This window comes from Varanus komodoensis, unplaced genomic scaffold (genome assembly GCF_004798865.1).
Source record: "Varanus komodoensis strain SLA01 unplaced genomic scaffold, ASM479886v1 scaffold7_3, whole genome shotgun sequence".
Classification (NCBI taxonomy): domain Eukaryota; kingdom Metazoa; phylum Chordata; class Lepidosauria; order Squamata; family Varanidae; genus Varanus; species Varanus komodoensis.
This window is the reverse complement of record NW_025336480.1, coordinates 16,784,696-16,805,581: the sequence shown is the minus strand read 5'-3', so window position 1 is coordinate 16,805,581 and position 20,886 is coordinate 16,784,696. Positions and strand designations below refer to the sequence as shown.

General features: G+C 39.8%; 1 protein-coding gene across 1 annotated transcript in view; it reads right to left on the bottom strand.

Annotated features, from left to right (window-relative positions):
• Positions 1 to 16,069, bottom strand: part of CDX1 (caudal type homeobox 1) — a 28,384-nt gene extending 12,315 nt beyond the window's left edge. Inside the window, exon 1 of the mRNA XM_044454526.1 lies at positions 15,643 to 16,069. Coding sequence (XP_044310461.1) covers positions 15,643 to 16,069 — 427 coding nt within the window. The remainder of the gene's footprint in view (positions 1 to 15,642) is intronic.
• Between the last annotated feature and the right edge of the window lie 4,817 nt (positions 16,070 to 20,886).

Here is a 20,886-nt window from a genome sequence, read left to right as displayed (position 1 = left end):
TGTTAAACAATTGAAAGAAAGAAATCATTGCTGATGTACTGAAATCACTCAGAGATCTACCCAATGTAACTTCTGCCCAGTCTGTGGTCTGGAATACATTGGTGCATTCATGTTCTGTGTCCCAGACATGGGAAATAATAGCAACATTTATCCTAAATGTGATTTATTTAAAACAAATATGGTCGGTTTTGAATTTAACATGCTTCAATTTTACTAAGCTCTAGGCCATATATCCTAGTTCCAGTGATATCCATTATCAGCAGCTTCTCCAAAATTATGAGTGGTGATTCAGACTTAATATAAGAATCATCAGGTATGTCAGAAAGGCTACATTTACAGCATAAATCTACACACATGGCATGAGGATGGGTAAACTGAACAGGCTCACTAAAAAGCTGCCTTTTAGTCTGGATTTTTTAGAAGGATTTTTAGGCAGGCCACTTTGCTTGAAAAAAACGGACTTGCTAGCAAAACATACATTTTAAGAAGCACTACAGTTCTTTAAAAATATCTCTCTGCTATGTTGTCTTCAAACATTAGTTAGCTGATTGCTTCCTATAAATCAAAGAACCTTCCCAGAACCCTCCACTGGCCAGGGAGTCCTGCTTGGAACTGTTGAGTGGGATTTTATAAATCAAATTAAAAAAGAAAAAAGAAACTCGTATTCAACCATGTTAGTTCAATAAAGGACACAGCAGAATTATTTAGTAAAGAACTGCATTTTCTTGATTCTAATGGGAAAGTTAAATATGTATTCTTAGTAACCTTGACATTAACAGCAGTGGAGACCAAAATATTTAATGTCCTTTAATGGGAAAGTTAAATACATATTCTGAGTAACCTTGACATTAACAGCAGTGGAGACCAAAATATTTAATGTCCAGTGTCAGGTCCAGTTAAAGTGGTGGTGATCAATCTCTAAATCCAAGCACACTCCTACATATGTCAATGCAGAAATAATTCCAATTAAACTCAACTGGTCTTACTCCCAGGCAAGTGGGTACAAGTTTGCAAGGCATGTTTTAAAAAATGGAAGCAGCAGTGTAAAAACACAGATCTGTTATAAATGGAAGACAAAACCTCCTGTACCTCACTGTTTTACACAGTGTCTCTCTTTCATATAAGAAAATTAAATGAGAAAATTATGTTATTGTTGCAACTCAACAAAGTGTGGGGAACTACACAGTAGTGGATCCTGATCTATCAACCTGCAGATGTGTGCCCAGGATTTAGATTAAGCTGCTACCATATTCTGAGTTATAACTGATTTGGATAACATCTCTGGCTTGAACGGTAGCAGAAACAACTCAGGACAAGCTTACCTCAGAGACTACCTACTCCTTTATGTGCCTGCCCAACTTTCGAGATTGGCCTCAAAGGCTTACTTCTTGGTCCCATAGATACATGAAACAGTCAAGTGGATACAAGACAGGTGAAGCCAAGACTCTGGATCTCCCTGCAGGTGGAGGCCCACCGGTTTTCCTCTCTGCCTGTCTTTGGACTATTAGGAAAGATGTATAGCCCAGTGATTTACTGAAGTGCCTTCTTCCATTTCCTCTACAGGAGCATTAGAGTGACTTTCACATAAAGTATTTGTTCTTAAAATATTTCTAAAGTTTGTGTCTTTTAAATAGTAGCACAGATCTCCAGTTCATGAAGCACTTTACCAGCACTGGCCTATCTGAAATGAAAGTGGAGGGTTTCTTCTCTGTCTTTCTGTATGTTCCTATATGTTTCATAACACAAGTTGGGACTGTGGTACTGAGTGGAATTATGGAAATCCATAATGCTTCTATAGCTAAAATAAATGACTTTAAAATAAATGACATTTTTGCCTGCTCAAAACAATGCAAAAATGGTTGAGAAACTCAGGGGGAGCCACACAAAATGACATCGTTATGAAAAGGCCCTACAAATTTCCATGAGTGAGGGATCACAAATACACAACAAATGCTTCATGTAGAGAAGCAACAATTAATTCCCGTCATCTTTTAATATACAATATGCTGCTTAAATTTTTATTTCAAAATATGAAATGTGTGTAGCTTTAGTTTTGTACTGGCATCTTTTAAATTGTTTTAAGTGCTTCCATTTTCCTTCTGTGTAATGGAATTATTGCTAAAACTTCATTTTGTTGTGTTTTAACTTTTTTAAAGGTCACTCTGATCATCTTGAACAAAAAGGCAGCACATAAACCTACATTAAAATGAAACTATTCCTTGGAAAAATATACAGGTTATTACAATGCACCGTATAACTTTAGTTTTTAGAATCATACATTTTAAATAGATTACTTGGATACCACAGGCAGAAATGTGAATGCAAATTATAAGGATAAAAATTGCAGTCGTCTTTTTGAAAGAAATGCTTACTGAACTCAGTGGAACTGCTTACAAGAGAACACGGCAAGGAGTGGACTAGAACAGAGCTTGGTTCTTGTTGATGCAGCAATGCAAGTCATTATTATTTATCATATTTATTGTACTTAAACCATGAAATTAATATGCAAATAAATAAAAATAAACCCTTTTGACTATTATCCAAAAAATTAAGCATTCCAGTATGATTCTTTGAAGTAAGCTTTTCCAGTCAGGTGCCCTTCAGAGTAGAACACCCAACACATGTAGCCCCAACAAATTTGGATGGCACCAGAACGGAGACAGCCCTGCAGGGTTTCTCTGTCTGTGCCGGAGTCCCTTATGGTCAGATCTCTCACTGTGGTGCTTTTAAAGTATACTGAACATTAGGTATGTGTGTTAAATATAGAGGTATATTTAAAATTAAATGGAGCCTATTTTCTTCTAAAACCTCAGAGAAAGTGTAAAGAACCTTTTAAAAGACTAGACCTTGCTCAGCGTATCACATTTGAGGCCAGGTCCATACCGTGGTTAATAATTTAAGGAAGAGTTGTGTGTACGTGCATAGTTATGTGTACACATAGTGTCCCACTATATGCATCTCTGTCTACAAAGAAGACGCTGTCAGTGTTCAGGGCTTTGGTAGTGGTGTGTTCCATACTGAAAACAGTGAAGTTTACCCTGCTAGAAAATCCACAATGAACCAAAACATAAAAATTACATAGGCAGATTAAAAATCAGTCTCCTAAGAATCTCTCAAGACTTTGAAATGATCCCTGCAGTAATAAACTGAGACTGAAACAGGCACATTGGACAAGTTTTGAATGTACATTTGAATTTACATTAATACCGCAACAGAAAATTGGCAAGAAAATATTTTCTGAGAATATCATTTAGATTGTAATTAGCTGTTTTCTGCAACACGTGAATATTGCCTTGGTGTTCAAATACTCCTTCATCACCACCACTGATTCCTCAGCCCATGGTGATAATGGCCAAATTTGTATCTTCTTTAGCAACAAAGTATTGGAAACCCATTGCTTTTGAAAAATTATCTGAACCAGAAAACAGACATTATGCTGTATTACTTATGTAAGTACACAAAGAAGGGCAATTCTCAAACCTCAGTTATAAACAAGTGCAGCAAACTATTAATGGACTATTTATAAAGGTGAAGAGAAAATAACATCACAAGGAAACCTGTGAAAAATTGCAATTAGGAAGTGCAAGACTTTCACACATAATTTGTGAATGTTCTCTACATAGAAAATGAGCCAGCATTTAACAATAATGGAAGAAACCTATTTTGTTTGCCTCTGCTTAGCATTTGTTCTGTAGCCCAAATATATCCCAACAATATTAATATAGGCATAATTTGCAACATAGTTGCAACATGTCTCATTCATTTCTATGGGCATTAGTTGTGTTAGGATGTGCTTCATATCTCCATGGTATAATTCTAAACTTGTTCACTTAGATGTATGTCCTTCTGGATTCAGTGGCAGATAGATGCTTACAAGTGTGCTTAGAACTGCAGCCCTTGTTTTCACATTATATATAAATTTGCAAGCATATAATGCTGATTCATGGAGTCTTATGTGGAGCAAAGTTTTCCACACATCATTTCCCCAACTGAAATAATCCCTGAAGTTGCTGCATGACAAGCTTGGAAATAGGAAGATATTTCAATTGAGAAAATATAATCTCTAAATTTACAGTCTTTAAATCTCTCTCCCTAGCACAATCCCAGTCTGAATTTTAACATTTTTTTTAAATGTGGGAGATTACGTTCATCAATCTTCCACCTCTTGTCTATTATACTTCAAAAAGTAACATTATTTATAAGCATGAAAAACAATGCCAAGCTGTCTCCTTACTTCATTTATTTTGAAAGTAAATGTTAAGTAAGGAGTATTCTAAAAAGGAGTACTCCTTGAAGGACCAGGTGTTAAGCCTCATAGCAGTAGATCCCAGCATTTATTCCCTAAAATGCAAATGTATATATTCTGCAGAGTTTTAAAAAATGTAGAGTGGGAACTAAGGTTTTCTACAGTTGGGAATATTAATGTTCTTTTTTATTGTTTTCCATCAGTAAAATTCTGGGACATGCTTAGGCATTGGGGTAAGATTGTTCTGCAATTGAAAACAATGCTTAGAATAAATGTTGGTGGATCCAGAATTGTTCTTAAAGTCAATGGCACCTATGGCCAGAAGCATCTTTTACCATCTGCAACTAATATCAGGCAGCAGTCCTTTCTTTCTGGCCAGGTCCACACCTTAGTAACCTCTCCTCTAGATTACTGAAAACAACTACACAAAATCACAAGAGACTCATGCGAATGGGACAGCATACAAAAATTCTAAATAAATAAATAACATCACTGGTAATTTTGATTTTCCAAGTGCCCATTTAGATTATGGTACAGACTCTTAGGCCTGAGGACCAAATCTGGCCCTCTGGGGTTGCACACCTGGCTACACGCCCTTCCCATTTCTCCCAACCAGCAGCCACTTACTCTTTTCCCAGCTTTGGTGCTGGTTTTTCCCCATTCAGAAAGGTTGAGATGCCTCTCTTAAGGCTTAGTTACTGGTGGAGTTTTAAGCTCAACTTTTGCCAGTATTTTCGCCTCACCCCTTTGCCTCTGCCCCATTTTGCCATCAGTGCCTGATGTAGCACTAGAGCGTAACCGGAGAGCTTCTCCGAAATGGAACTTGGTGTGCATTGCTGTAAACCACCCAAACAACTTTGGTATTGGGGTGATATAGAAATGAAATAAATAACTCAGCCTTCACACAGAAAGAGATTTTACACACCTATTTCAGATGGAGTGTGCATTACTTCCCAGTGGCAAACCAGTCTTGCCAAGTCTGGAGTAATCGCTGTAAACCATTCTGAGAGCGTCTACCAAAGAACAGTTTTTAAAATGTTAAATAAATAAGCAAGCAAGCAAGCCGAGTGGAGTTCTGGTTTTCTGCCCGAACGTCCTGCCCTCACAGCACCACCTCAGGGGGCTATCCTTGAAGATGTTTGCATAGAACATGGCAGACTGTTTGCTATGGAGAACAAAGCCTTGAATACATTACACTGATTTTGGCTCTAATGTATCTGTCTACCAATAAACTCAGTTCAGCTTGGGGGTATTGGTTTTGAAAAGCCTCAGACTTCTGGATCCAGCCTTTCTGAAGGAATACTTTACCTGCATGCTCTTCCTCATTCTACTTTTTAAAGCTGGATTTCAATATATTTATATTCATACTGTTATTATTCTGATTTTAAGTTTTTTTATAATTTAATAAGAATATCTAGATTGCATTTTAGATTACATGCTCATTACTTCAGGTGCTATTCCTTTCAGCAGAAGGTATGGTCTATAAGCCAGTATACCTGTTCAGTTAAGAAATCAAAATGTTCTAACTGGTTTAAATCAATGCTCCTGCTTTACTAGTTAGCAGACTGAATTTTACAAATTAAGTACTTGTGCTTAGTCTTGGTTTTAAGCAAGTTAAATGATTAACGTTATCCTAAACATGTGGAAATAAGTTGCATTAAATTTAGTGTGACCCAATCTTGTATAGGATTGCACTGCTATACATTTTTTTTATAATGTCATCTTCTATATCTTGAAAATTATATAATTTCTAGAGTTTCCCCACTGTTAAGATCTCATAATGCCAACACATTATTACCCAGCTATTTATTCAATAATGGGCTAAGTGGAACCCTTAAATTTAAAGTCTTCGGTAATACAGTTTACAGCTTGTACAATTAAACTGTTGATATTTATTGGGGAAATGCTAATTTCCTCCTTCACTTGCACCAAGATACGAAGCTACTAATCCATATGGACTGATTAATTATGTGATTAAATAATTTCATTTTAAAACATTATTTCTCACACCTCTAAGCAGTTATTATTTTTGTTCTTAAAATATTTCTAAACTTTGTGTCTTTTAAATAGTAGCATAGATCTTCAGTTCATGAAGCACTTTACCAGCACTGGCCTACCTGAAATGAAAGTGGCTTCCATTAGCAGAAGAGATCAATTATTCCAACCTATAAGCAACCTATTCCAGCCTAGAAAGTTTTCATATCTTCATATACACTTTTCTATGATTTGGTGAAACAGCTTATACATCCAAACACTTTTGAGTTAAAGAACCTCTCCTCAGATCTTTTTGCTAATTGTACCACAATTCTAGATATTTTATGCTGTACTGTATAAATTTTATACTGCATTCAATGATTTCTTACTTTATTTTCTTTTTCTCTTACTTAGCAATCTTGTAGTTTTATATGCTGTTCTTCTTTTTGCTTATTTTCTATTTATTTATTTATTCATTCAAAACTTTTCTACTGTGTTCACCACTGACATCTCAGGACAGCTTACAATAAAAAGCAAATAGAATAAACAAAACAAACACAACATCCAGCAAGTCAGATAAAACCCCCAGTTAAAACCAACTAAACATTAAAATAGTGGGAAAATAAAAAGGTTTTCGTTTGACGCCGAAAATACAGCATTGGTGCCAGGCAAACCTCTCTGGGGAATCTCTTTTAAGAATCCTCCATGTTTTCTGAATGTGCATTCATTGCTATTCATTTATGACAAACTCCTAAAGTTGCCTGTTTCTATGACATTCTCCTTGAAACCCTGAATGTTGCCCTTATTCACACAACTACAAAAATCAAAGATGCAACTGTTGATAAAAAGGTGCATTTGGCCACCCTGATTTTTCTTTATACCATGGTCCTATTTGCTGACTTGTACTTTTCCACGTAGATTCCTCTCCCTGGTCAATTTTAGGATCTTCATTTCTGGATCCTCTTCCCCAGGCTCTCATTGTACAAAAACAGACCCCCTCCACCCCTAATATGACCCCTCCAGCTGTAACAGCTCATGAGCTGCGGTGTGTATTTGATGTGTTTTCACATGCAAAATTAACTTTATGGGAAATCCAGATTTTAAAATTGGCAAGAAAATGTTTGCTTGGTGGACTTGGATAGACAAGCTGATTTTTAATTCGAATCAGCTTGTCCGGAAGCAAAAATCATGAAACTGAAGGTGTCATACTCTGGACACATCATGAAAGGAAAGAATCACTGGAGAAGACAATAATGCTAGGTAAAATCGAAGGCAGAAGAAGTGGATTGATTCTGTAAAGGCAGCCATATCTTGAGTTTACAAGAGCTGGGACATTTTGGAACGCTTTCATTCAATGGGTTGCCATAAGTCAGAGAAGATTTGATGGCACCTAAAGACAGCGGCAGTAGCAGCAGCTTGTTGGTTCTAACGAAATTTTTCTGCCATGTTTTACTTGGTGTGCTAAATGTAAGTCGCCAGCTATGGTTACGTGGCAGTAAAAGCAACTGAACCATTTTTAAGAATCCAGCTTTGCTCCTGCCCGTGTTATTGGAACTATTGGTTGAGACTGAACAGTTACCTTGATCTAGCATACATGTCTATAAATGTCTATCATCAGTGAATAAATAGGATAGAAAAGGTCTTAACCAAGAATGGAATAAAGATTGGGGGTGCCCCATCTGGTCCAAGCAATGGAGTGCTTCATTATTATCTGTTTCCCGGGGTCACGGATCTGAGGCTGTACTTAGTTCAGCAAAAGTTGGTGTTTGGGGTATGTACGAGCTTTCAAACTTGAGAAATGTAACTTGGCCAATCATTGAGGGTGTTGTTAATGCTTCTCTTCTTCAAAGGATTTGGCAATGCCTGATGGCAGCTTCCTTTTGGAGAAAGTAATATTCAAATAAATCTTTGGATGGGAAGTTGTTTAATATTCAAGGATACATGCTCTTTGAACCCATCTCCTGGAATTCTATGCAAGGTCAGTGTAAACGGATTTTCTGCATCCTCTTGACAGCTAAAAGACTAATATTACAATGTTGGAAGAATTATGGCTATTATGCCATAATCATAGTATGTTCTGTTTTTTGTTGTGTTTTGTTTTACATGGGAAACTACTGCCCATATCACAGGCCATCTAAACATGCCAAACATACATATAATTATGTGTTATAATAATTATAACACAAATGGGGGGAGGATATAAAGAAACATTAAATTTTGAATGGATAGCCTTTAGGCATAATCTACAAATGGATATATACTGTAAATATCAATATTTGGAAGTACCTTAGTTGAAGAGTATGCATTTAATAACAGTAGTATGTTCTGTTACATACTAACATATAGAGCTCTATAATACATACACAATTGATACCATGAATCTTTTTACATTTTATTCAAAAATTGTATTGTTTTGATGTTGTTCCCTCTGTCCTTCTTATTCCAGTGGTGTGGTTTGGAGGGGGGTTTTGCACTGCACAATTAAAAAAAAATAAAATAAAGCCCAACTATAAAAGTCTTCCTATTACTTTCAATAGTAGGATCAAGTTGGAAAGGTTTTTGCTTGAGTGAGTCTCAAACTGGATCTACAAATAAAGTAGCTTATTCTAGAAGTCCACTCATATAAATTGAACAAAGGCTACTGAAGTAATATTTTTCTAACATCTGTGCCTTATGTAATATGGGAAAATGTATCTAGTCCTTTTTACAAATTAATGGCACAAAATTAATGGAAGTCACATCATATAAACATGATTGCTTTTGTTTTGGCAATGCCTATTTATTAAGAAATGTTGAGAATAGATTTTAGAAAAGATCTATGAAATCACAGGCTACCATATCCTTCCTGTTAAGGAAAATATTATGATGTTATCTGAAGAATGAGATACATAATGTTGATATAACTGATTTAGATTTGATAGCAAATTTATCTATAGAAGCCTAAATCTGTATAGATCTGAACCCCCCCCCCCCCATGCTGCCAATCTTGGAATGGATCAAGAATATTTTAAAACATTGCTATATTAAGTAAATTTAGTATTCACAAAATTATTTTAGAAGGCTCTATGGCACCAACTAAAGTACTAAGCTATCTTCTTGGCATCAGGTTAAGACTGTCCTCTACAACAGAGCATTTAATTCGCTTTAATATTATATTGAGGGATTAGGTCAACTGCTTAGTAGGTCTTGTGATGCAATTTGTGTTATTATAGTTGTTAAATTTGGATTTAAAACTGGTTTTAAATTTTGTACTGTAATTTTTTATTATTTTATTGTTAACTGCATTTTATATCATCCTAATATTGAATATTATATGCTGTTGTAAACCACCCACAGAGTTTCAGCTGTCAGGAAGTATAGAAATAAAATAATTATAATAATAAATGGTTTAGAACTATAACTTTTTAAATATTATGACTGCTTTATTTTCAATGTGGTAATTTAAATACATTATTCTTTAGTTTTCCATTGTATAATGTATGTAATTTAAATTATTATGTATATTGTACCATCCATGTACATGGTACTTTCAAAAAAAAAAAGTCAATTGCATTCAGGGAGATAGTAACTTTTGTGCCCTTAATCTAACCGTTATTAGCTAAGCAAATCTTGATGTTTTTATTCATTTATTATCCAATGAAATTATATTATCATTTAACAATGCATTCAAGTAAAACCTGGTGACTTTTTTGCCTCCTTGGAATCTCCCAGCACAAAATAAAGACCCTCCTTTTCATTCCCAGAAGGCTTCTAAAGATCACCTGGCTTAAGGTGATATCACATCTTTGATGAATTCTAATCAGAACTAGATTTTAATCCTTTCCTGGCTAAAATGGCTGTTAAAGAGATAACAAAGGTGGTTCCTCCACTGTTTGCTCTTCAGGTGCTGCCCATCCTGCACTGCTTAAGTGCAGTGAACAAAAACAAAATGAAAGATCAAGGCCCAGAATGTAACAGATCAGCATAATTGATTTGCAAACTAACATAAATTCTGTGTAATTGTCAGTCTCAAAATGCTTTATTAAATCTATGACTTTATACCATAAAAACATTAAATTATCTTATCTTACAACTCCTGCACTTTATTACTATACTTCAAACTGTTGTTGTTATAAACATTTAATCACAACACATCATGTTCTGCCTAGGCAGTAGATGCCACCACTCAAACTGGGGGGATCTCCTTGCTTCCTTAGCGGCTAAAGCCACTACCCCCAAAGCTTTTGCATGACATTCTCAGGGGTCACCGTGGGCTGCCAGGGAGAGAGTGAAGTCAGTTTCCACAAATGCCCTTCTGCTACGGAAACAGTGAATGCCTCTCTTGTGCACTCCAGTTGTCTGACTACAACTCCTATCGTCTCTTACTGGCAAGGGCTAATAGGAATCACAGGCAAAAAAACCCCTTAGGGTTACACGTTGCCAGCCCGTCCTGAATGACTGCATCCTGAACCATTTCCAAATGATTCTACATCAACTTTGGTATGGCTAAACTTGCTATACCATCACTTACTATCCATTGGGAGGGAGCCTGGTAAGTAACACATTCTAGGGACATCCTGTTACGTCGCAGGTGGAAAGCTTGGCCTTCTGGGGGCAGAGTTAGGAAGGTGACAGGGAAGCGTTCACATTTCTAATGAATGAACTTGCTAAATATAGTGCAAGTAGGTGAAGGCAGTAGCTATTATCAGGCGCACCCGCTGCTCATATTACAGGCCATTCCAATCATGTCAAACTGGAGATATGTTTGTGATGGGCTTAAATTAGAAGAGGAAGGAAGGAAAGAAGGAAGAAAAAAGAGAATAAAAAAACAGGCTTTGATTTTTGAAAGGGCAAAACCTCGTCACTTGAAAACACTCTCGACTTCAGTGTGAAAGTTAAGAACACGCCTAAATCTCTCCTATTGAACCCAAAGGCCCTTTGAATGTGCAGTTCAAAAATCTGTGAAAGGATTTTCAAAGCCGCTTTTCCAGCTGCAGCTGAATTTCCGGGAAAGATCCTCTCGCCTCTTGACCCAGCACTAGGCTAAATCTTATACCGCGCGTATACCCGGGACGCCAAATGCGCACGGATGGATCCGAGGAAAGGAAGAGGGCGGCGGCTGGGCCGCAAAGGCCTCCACCTGCCGTGAGCCCTGGAGCCAGAAAAAGGGGCTGCGCCAAGGCCCGCGGCGCGGTGAGGTGCCCTTGATTGACTGGCGTGCTCGGCCCAGGCTGAGTTGCCCCGAGAGGTGCCCCAACTTCAAACAGCGCCCGGGGTCGCCGCTTCCCAGCCCCCCGAAGGGGAGCACAATGAAGCCGCTGGGCGCCCGCGCATGCAGCTCCGCGGCCCGCCCGCCCGCATGACAAAGGGGCACGCTTGTAAATTTGCCCTCGACTTGAGCGAGGCGCTTGCAGCCCCTTTTATTGGGCAGCTCCCCGCCCTGCCGCCTTTGAACTGGGAAGCGCTGCGGGGTCTCTCCTCTCCCCACAACACACACGCCGCGTGTTCATTTGCGTTTCCCTGCGGAGGGACTTCCACTTTCCCACCGGGCAGCCCCCTGAAGGCTCCCTTCTCGCGCGAGGGTTCAAGAGTTCAACGCGACCACGGAGCCGAGGGCTGAGCGCCACCCCGGAGAGCCGCGGGGCGAGGAGGACGGGCCGAGGCCCGGCCGCCTCCGGAGGCGCCGCAGCGAGTTTGGCTCCGCGGGAAGGTGGGCTGGCGGGCGTGCGCTCCGGCTTGGGCAAGCTGCAGCTGAAAGACTGGCCCACGAGCCATGTTTAATCACAGCTGCTGGTTCTTTATCTTTGCCGTAAAACAGAAAAGGAAAAAAGCCAATAAGTAGATTTGCTATTTTCTTTCCTAACTCTATTAAATATCTGTAACATGCCCTAAAAGTGGTGTAATTGCCTAAAATGTCACGGACGAATCCTGTGTATGTGTAAACAGAAAAGTCTTCCAACGCTGGGAGTTGTGGGACTTTTTTCTACCACTTTGCTGCCCACAGAAAGTACCACTGAATCGGTTTACAATTGGTATTCCGCTCTTTTCTGCCATGGGTCATGGTGAATTTTGGAGGGAGGAATTTTCAAATACAGAATCCTGTTTTAAATAAAGTAAAGTAAGAAAGAGTGACCATGTGACGAACAGAATGTGGGGCTTGGACTGATCTCTGCGGTGAAGTGCACTCTGGTTCTGACACCTACTCTGCAGGACCGTTGTGAAAATGAAATGGGATAATTTCCTTTGTACAGTGCTGTGTGGGAAAAGGAACACAAATGCATAAAGCAGGGGAGGAAAAAAGGCAAAATCACCTAGAACCATGAATAGCAAATGTAAAGATCTAGTTCATCCTCTTCAGCCATCAAAAACTAGCAAAGTGCTACAGGATACTCCTATGTTATGTGGATAGACATACTGCAAAGACACCTCCATCTGACAGTCAGAGGCTGCCTCCATAAAAATGCACATAGGAAAGCAGCTCATGTGAGGACAGGCAGCTGTATAATAAGTAAACAGACAAAACATCAAACTTTCCTTAAAAATTTGTTTTCAGTGAGGTGTGCTACTATTACAGCTGCTATTCTATTCTGACTGACCTGCCCGTTATAGGATTGCAGCCATATTTGCACACAGGCAGGCATACATAGATCTTTTACCTGTGGAAGCTCATGCCACAAAAAGCTTTCATATTGTGCAGAACAGGCACAAGACTGTTGCTTTTATATCTTCCAGTGATCCGTGGATCCTTCCTATACAATAACTTCTCAGAAAATTTTACAAACACTGCAAACATCAGGCTCTTACACTGTTGCCTCCACTGAGATGGTGTAACAGACCATGGTTTTGCAGTTAAACTCACTAATGTGGATTACAGAATTTCTATTTTATCTATACACTCTGCTTGAAAGGTGGGAAATGTAGTTGTTTATCATTAGGAGTGAACGGAACAGCATGACTAATGGAGTAATCTTCATTAAGTGATCTTGACTATCTGGGAATGACGGTACATTAACAAATGTGTACATGCACACACATACACTATACCAGCAGATAAATTTCTGAAAAACAAAGTGTACAGCAGATAATGAAAAATGCTGTCTTATGTAACCTTAGATTCCTCACATATCACCTATAGGGACATGATGCAACAACCATGTTAATGCCAAGCTGGGCTGAGGCTAGTCACACCTGGATTAGAAATTGCTTCATATGTATACTGCTTTGAGTTCTATAAATGCGAAGCACAGTATACACATAATAAATGCATATACCCTAAAATCCAGCCACATGTCTCATTTCCCTACACTTGCTAGTACAGAACATCTTTATTAACTGATATGGTGTTGCTAATGTGAGAGTACTTATTAGCAAAGGGAGTCAATGCAGTGAGCATTCTTCTAAGCTAGGATTTCAAGTTTTAATTTGGCATTTAAACCCAGAAAATTAGGAAGTGTCAGCTGTTTCTACCATTTGCCTCAGTTTACTAAAAAAAAATGCTGGTTTGTGATTCCCCATAAGACCATCTAGTAAAGCCCAAAAAAGGACTCATAAGTATAGATCAGAATTGTAACTAAAATAGTTAATCATGGTTATTCCTGAAGTACAATAGGCTTTCCAAAGAAGTCTAAATAAATAAGATCTATAATTAGTCTAGAAGAAATGCCTCAGTTGTTTCAAGAAGCATCTTGGGAAATCATCTTTTTTGACTGTGTGATGCAATTGCAGAAACAATTTCCTATTTTACGAGAAAGAAGAATATATGTTGTAAAGGCAGGGGATCGTGCACTTCCATATCAGCATGCACACCTTTCAACATCTTGTTTCAATCATGCATTCTATTTGCAGGTTGCAATCAAAAAGATGTTTACTCGGGGTAAGCCTGACTGAACATAGTGAGACTTTCTGAAGAACTGCATTGCTAGGAAATACATACTGAAAACAAAGTGTGACATGCCCAGCAGACTGAGAAGCCGATAAACAGTTTAAACAGCGGCTCCATGATTAGTGAACACAAAGTCCAAAGAAGCACTCGTGCATACTTTCTCCAAAATGCCATCTTTATTTTTTTATTTTAAACAATAACATGGATCGTCACCATTATTGAGAAAGCAAGACCCTTCCTCACTATTTTACCTTACTTATTTAAGAGAAACAGCTAAAACACTCGCCTAGAATCAGATACTAAACTTCCAAAAATCGGGCCTATTCTAGATGATTTCTTTCCTGTTGCAAGAGCCTTTGCAATCAACATGATTTGACTTTTCCTTCTCTGTCACTAAATGATGATGTTTACCTGAAGAGTAAACTAGGCAAGAAAAATGCAGTTTATTGCAGCTTTACTAGATGAGAGAAAAATTAACTTGTGACTCAGGCCAGAATGTGGGTGAAGTGTTTGACAATGATACTGGAAGCCAAAGATGGTTCTTGGAAAGTTGGAATTATTCCTTTCAGTGTGGATGAGCAAAAGCGGATTGATTTTATGTATCATTGACACTCCATCTTAGAACTCCCTCCTGAACTTAGTTTCATCATCACCTGGATCCTAAATAGCTGGAACAGGCCACAATCCAATAATAGGTATGCAGACTTAAGCCACGCTGGGCACAGGGTAATAACAACAGGGCTTAACTGCACCTCAGGGCTGAGCTGTGAATGTTGGCGTAGATACAGATGCTCAAATATTCCCATCAGTTTAAATAGGGCAGCTTCACAAGTTGAAATGCCTGATTTTATTGAACGTCTTCTTATATTTTATATATCTTTGCTTACTGGAAGCTATTATGATGAAGCCTATTCATGTGCAATTGCTCCACATGCGGCTATTGCTTATACACAACACCAGTCACACAAGAAGGATTATGAGCATGGGGGACATCTCATTTCAAATCAGATATTTGACATGCCTAGTTCAGCACTGTCGACTCCAACTGGCAGCCTTATTTTTTTCACTCTGATGGGCACTGCCCCTCCCAGACTGCGGTCAGCAGCCTTTCCCATCACCTGCTGCTTATCATGTTAGTGGAAAAGTCAGAGATTAAAACAGAAACCTTCTGCATGAGCTATGGCTCCTGCCCAGTCACAAGTTCACAAACTGAACAACTCTACGTGTATGAATGTTACACAGGAAACTGCATACAATTTGCAAGTTAACTGCTCAATGGAATTTCCTTCTGTCATGTCTGAAATAGCCTTGAGTCGGCAGCCAATCTCTCAAGTACCCTTTCACATCACATCTTCTGTCTACAAGTTAATATGTGAAAGATAATGAAGAGTAAACCCTATAAAGTTGCCAGCTCAGCCCTGCACTCGGCTGACTGAAACGGTGGATCTGCAGTGCATAGTGAAAAGTAAAGGCAGAACAGCAGAAGCTGGTCCCCTAAAGCAGCCCACTCGCTCCCCTCCCAGAAGCAAGAGAGAGGACAGGAGCAGAGACGATTCCTTACCACTGTTGCCGCTGGTGGGAACCGTGCGCCTCATCCACTCATAAGGTGTGCGTCTTTGCGTGTTTGGGGAAAGCTGGGGTACTGAGGCACTCATGGTTGGAGGCAGCAGTCCAGAGCCTGGTGGCTGCATCGGATTGAAATCAGAGGGGCTGTATCCCAGCTGCCCCGGGTTGGCGACTGTCGAGGGGGCTCCTGCACCATAGGAATGCCAGTCTTCTTTGGTGGGAGTGTACGGAGAGCCCCAGGCGCCTGCAGGTTGCCCGTGATGAGGATCACTGTTAATCCCTGGCACATGGTGGTAGCTGGCAAAATCCGCGTACTGAGGGGGCACTGGCACGTAATTCTGGGGGTTGAGGTTCAGGCTAGGGTGCCTGACTGGGTTGGGGTACATGTTGGTGTCCTTATCCAACAGATATCCCACATACATCATCCCCAAGTGGCCCTGCGCTCATAGTGTGCCTTGTGCTGCAGCAACAGCTTCTTCCCTGTCCTGCCCAAGCTGATAACTCCCAGTCGCTTCCTGATTAGCTGTTCACCTGAACTTCTTGGTCAGTTTTTTTCCCCCCACTTTGCAAAGGCACCTCCCTGAGGAAAGGCTCTTTATTGGGCCAACCTCTCAGGGAATTTGCATTGAGAGGCAGGCTTGCATTTCAAAGTACAGGAATCAAAGTGGGTGCCACTGGGGCGAATTCAACCCCTACAAATTACTCATCAGATAGAAGTGACAGGGTGGGGGGAGGAAGGGCCCTTATAAAGGGTATAGTAATGGTAAGGAAGGCCTGAGAAATTCCCAGAGAATACAAAGCATTCCAAGCACAAAAGAGTTATCAGGTAAATGTCCCAGGAAGAAAAGAAAGAAGAAAGTGGCCATTGCAATACATTTTCCCAGACAGTGCACAGGTATTATCAATGCCCCGCAAGTTACCACAGTGATGATCTGGAACCTTTTTGCTAATCCTCAATTGGAGAACCTGATCAAAAGTTACTGTCATAGAATTCAATTGTGGAAAAGGTTGCATGCATGCATTTTAGTTTTCCATTGCTTACTGTGAAAACATTAGCATTTGTCATGTGTGAAACATACCCAGATGTGTGGCTTATTCATCATGCAGAAACTGACATGGAAGCTGCTTTTGAAAACCTTCTTCCAGACACCCTCAACCCATCAGGGAAAGACATAGGTAGGAGCTGGCTGACAAATAATTCCTAACCATCTTGGGTTGTATAGATTCTAGGCAACCAAGAATGCCTTGTCCAAACATACCAGAAATGTGGGCTGATTGGAGAGAGAGAGAGTTGTGAATCTAAATATCAATGCATATCTAATTATACCAGGACTATGCAGTCTCCAGTTTTATTCCTTCCTAATTTAAGAGCATAACTCATGCCTGCCCAGCTCCATTTTCTTTGCTTTGAGTTCTACTTGGGTCAAGCCCACTTCTTAACTGCTTCTCCATACTAGAAAAGCAATTCAAGCAAAACCTTTCAACAATTCACTAGGTGGATAGTAATTAAAAAAAGTTGGCCTGTACTACAACAAACAAACATTCTGAGAAAGTCTTGTAATTTTTTTATGGTCATCGGAAGTGTCCAAAGAATGAAGTAACAAGCAGGCAGCTTGTAAAAGACCTAGTGCCCCTCCAGTTTATCTTTCCTACAAACACCTCGGAGCACATTAAGAAATGGGGCTGCTAATCCCAAAATCTAATCTGGACTGCACTACACTTTGAAGTGAGTTGCGCATGGCAGAACTGTTTTCATTGCAATTTTAGAAAGCAATTAGAAAAATCAGCTTGGAGGAGGTGGAGGCGGGGAGGGGGGGAAGAGAGAAGATAGGCGTTTTCTTGCTAACTAGCTGTGGAGCGAATCTGTCTTCGTGTGTCTATTGTCAAAGCTGCTCGGTAGTAAAGCTAATTGGCAGGTAAATGATGAGGGTTGCCATTGCTTCTGAAATATAAGGTTTTATGTTTTCCAAAAAGGAAACTTCTACCTAGCGATTTTTATTATTGGTTGATACCAGATATATAATTAATGTCTGTAGCAGGTGAAACTGTCCCCTTTTAATCTAACAGATCTGTTCCGTATACAGTAAAGTGTTCAACGTTCCTTCCAGACTTTGAGTTTTTAAAATGTAGTGCAAATATAGTCCTGCCTAGATCAATCTTCTTGGCACGGGGGGGGGGGGGAAATTAGGCATCTCCATTTGTGTACAGGCCAATATTTAAGATACTTCTGTCTAATTCAGCAAAAAGTGAACTCACCCCCGTTGTAAAGAAATACGAACGAAGATCGTTCAGTGCAGTTTATTTCACAGCTCCTAACAGCGCTCTCCTTTGCACTCCTGCTGGGAGTCAAGTCCCATTGAGTTGAGTGCCACATACTCTCAAGTAAGCGTGCGTAACATCGCAGCCCAAGGGTTCGGTTTTGTACATGTTTATTCCCGCACCTCCCAAAAGCCAAAGTTGTGGGGTATTTCCTCCCCCGCGCCCCGCTTCTAAACATGCAAAGGCCTGCGCCCCAAATGTTCTTGCCGGCTGCCATAGGGTCCACTGAATCCATGCGGACTGGGAAATCTGGGGGGCGATCACGTTAGATAATGCATCGCCCCGAGATACTTAAAAGCACCCTTCCTGCCCGCCCAGGAGAGCTGGAACGTGCTGCTGGGAGCCCCCCTCGCCTCCTCATCCCGAAAGCCTCGTGTGCGTCAGCCCTGGATCCGAGCAGGCTGCCGCGCCACTTAACCTTCGCATGCCAGCCTGGCCCCACCGACACGTTGCCAGCCGTGCCTCGAAGAGCGCTAGCAAAGGGGAGCGTGCAGCGGGTCGGGGTGGGACGCCAGCCCCGGCCTCCCTCCTTTCGCGGTCCTTTCCCGCAAGAAGGCGAGGAAGGAAACGCGGCCCGCCATCCAGTATCAATAACCACACATCCTAGCTAGCGGCAGTGGATAAGTCCCACTGAACTGAATGCAGACCGTCCCGCCAAGCCGAGGGCCATCGCCTGCTTGAAAGGGTCCCTGGCCGGACCTCCACCGTTTCCCAGGAGTGTCCAGCTCTGAGCGCGCTCCTAGGAGTAGCTCAGACTGAGATTCTGGGCTCCTGCTGGTTTAACGATCAAGGGTAGCGCAGCCGCAGCGACCCACATCGCCCCCTTCCCGGTTCGGTCTGTTCCAAGCCCATCTTTGCCAGAAGCCACACGCCTCTTGCGCCCCGAGGAGGGAACGGCGGGCCACGTTTGCGCGCGTCGAGTTGAGGCGAGGACTGGCATCAACTCCCAGTCCTTATAGCGACGCGGGGAGGGGGACCCTACGGTGGAAGCTAAAATACTCTCACCTGCACACAGAGCCCCTCAAGAGGTTTTAACTGATTAGAAGAGAGTCCTGCCTATTAGCAGGTTTGTAGCAGGTAGAAATCTTCGGAGAGCTTCTGGGAGCGCTTCTTTCAGGTCTGGCTTCCACAACGTCCCTCCACAGTTTGGCGAAGATAGAAAAGGCTAAAAACCAAACCTGGGTTAGAAATGTTATCGAGCTTTTTATAGGATAGAAAAAGAGTACAGTAAATTGGGCAAACTGTCAATGCTATGTGATGCAACGCATGTACCAGGCTAAATTTCATGTATTTTCTAATCAAGAATCCCCCCACACACACTTTCATTGAGAGAGGAAAAAAACATTTTTAACTTTTAAAATTAACATTAAAAGTTAATTTTAATGTTAACTTTAAAATTAATGTTAAACATTAAAAGTTTAACATTTTTAACTTCTAACTCTTTTAAAACAGTGGAAGATTTCATGTAATTAACTAATTTGCATGAAATCTTTATAATGGCCAGGGAATGGAAAGTGATATAACATTCTACAATCTTTCTGATTTTATTATGCACTCTGCAGAAAAAAACAAACAGCAAATGATTTTTTGCTTTGATTTGTTTTAGAAGTTTTACTTGATTTCTTTTTGTTGTAGAGTATATGCCTAAAATTAAGCAGAAGTTCAAAACTTTGATTTATCTATTTAAAAGTCAAGCATTTTGCCATTTTTAAAGTAACTATCATTATTTCATATGGCTGACCTTTGGCTCTGTGTGTGAGAAAAGGTTTTGTGTATGTGTGCAAATCCTGCTTGCAGGTCAAAAGAAAAATAGTGGGAAAACATTAAATATGCTAAATAAACAATAGAGGCATTAAATATGTTCAAATAACATCAAAAGAAAAGAGTTTTTACTATATTAATTACAAAAGAATACATTTTAGCATTCAAATGTACACAAAGTAATTGGAACAGCATTCCAATTTGTGTAGGAATGGATTTAATGCTTTACTGAATATAATATAATGCTTTATTGCAGCATTATATTGTATAAATATAATACAATGTTTGTATTCTTTGATCTGATTTATCTTTTATTGTTCACCACTCCAGAATTTGTGTAGCTATTTAGTAGAACTATAGTATGATGCTATAAACAAATCAATAAATAAAATGAGTTTTCATTTTATTATTATTCATTTTATTAATCTTAGTTCTCTCATCACCTGTAACTTTACAATGTTTGCCCAAGGTGCTTGCCCCTGTAATTTTGGTTAAATACTGATAACAGAATAGTTTAAGTCTTTACAAGAATGAGTGCTGCCCTGTAAAAATAATAGCGAAGTCAGATTTTTCATGAGCAAACGTGCTACAAAATATTTCACAACTGATTGACTTAACACTACAGGTAGTCAGAAAGAATTGCAAGAAATGTAGGAGGAGGCAGTTACAAAACAGTATATCCATATCAGAGAAACTTAAAAATAACAAAGCAACCTGAAGGTTATACTTAAAAAAATTAAGGGAGAATATGTTGTATTTTATAGAACACAGCAGAAGCTCCTCAAACACATAGATAATAACCAAAGTGGAATAACTTTCAGGAACTGGAGGAAATTGCCAGTATATTATGTAGAATTATATATTATGAACAAAACAATTTAGTATGGATTAACAGACACAAACTTACATATCTAATGCTATGATCACTTAGCTTAAGGAAGTACACAGAAAAAAGCTTTTCTTGCCCTAGTGAGTAATGTGGGATCTGGTGGATGGGGTGAGGTTCACCCAAATTCAAGCTTGGACCACAAGATAAAGAAGTGTATGTTGCCATTCCTTGCAATCCAGCACATGCCATCTCCCGTTGCTCAAGAGGACCCACTGAGATTTTTGGGGAGGAGAGGAGAGGAAACGTACATTCTCAGAACTTTCATAAGTT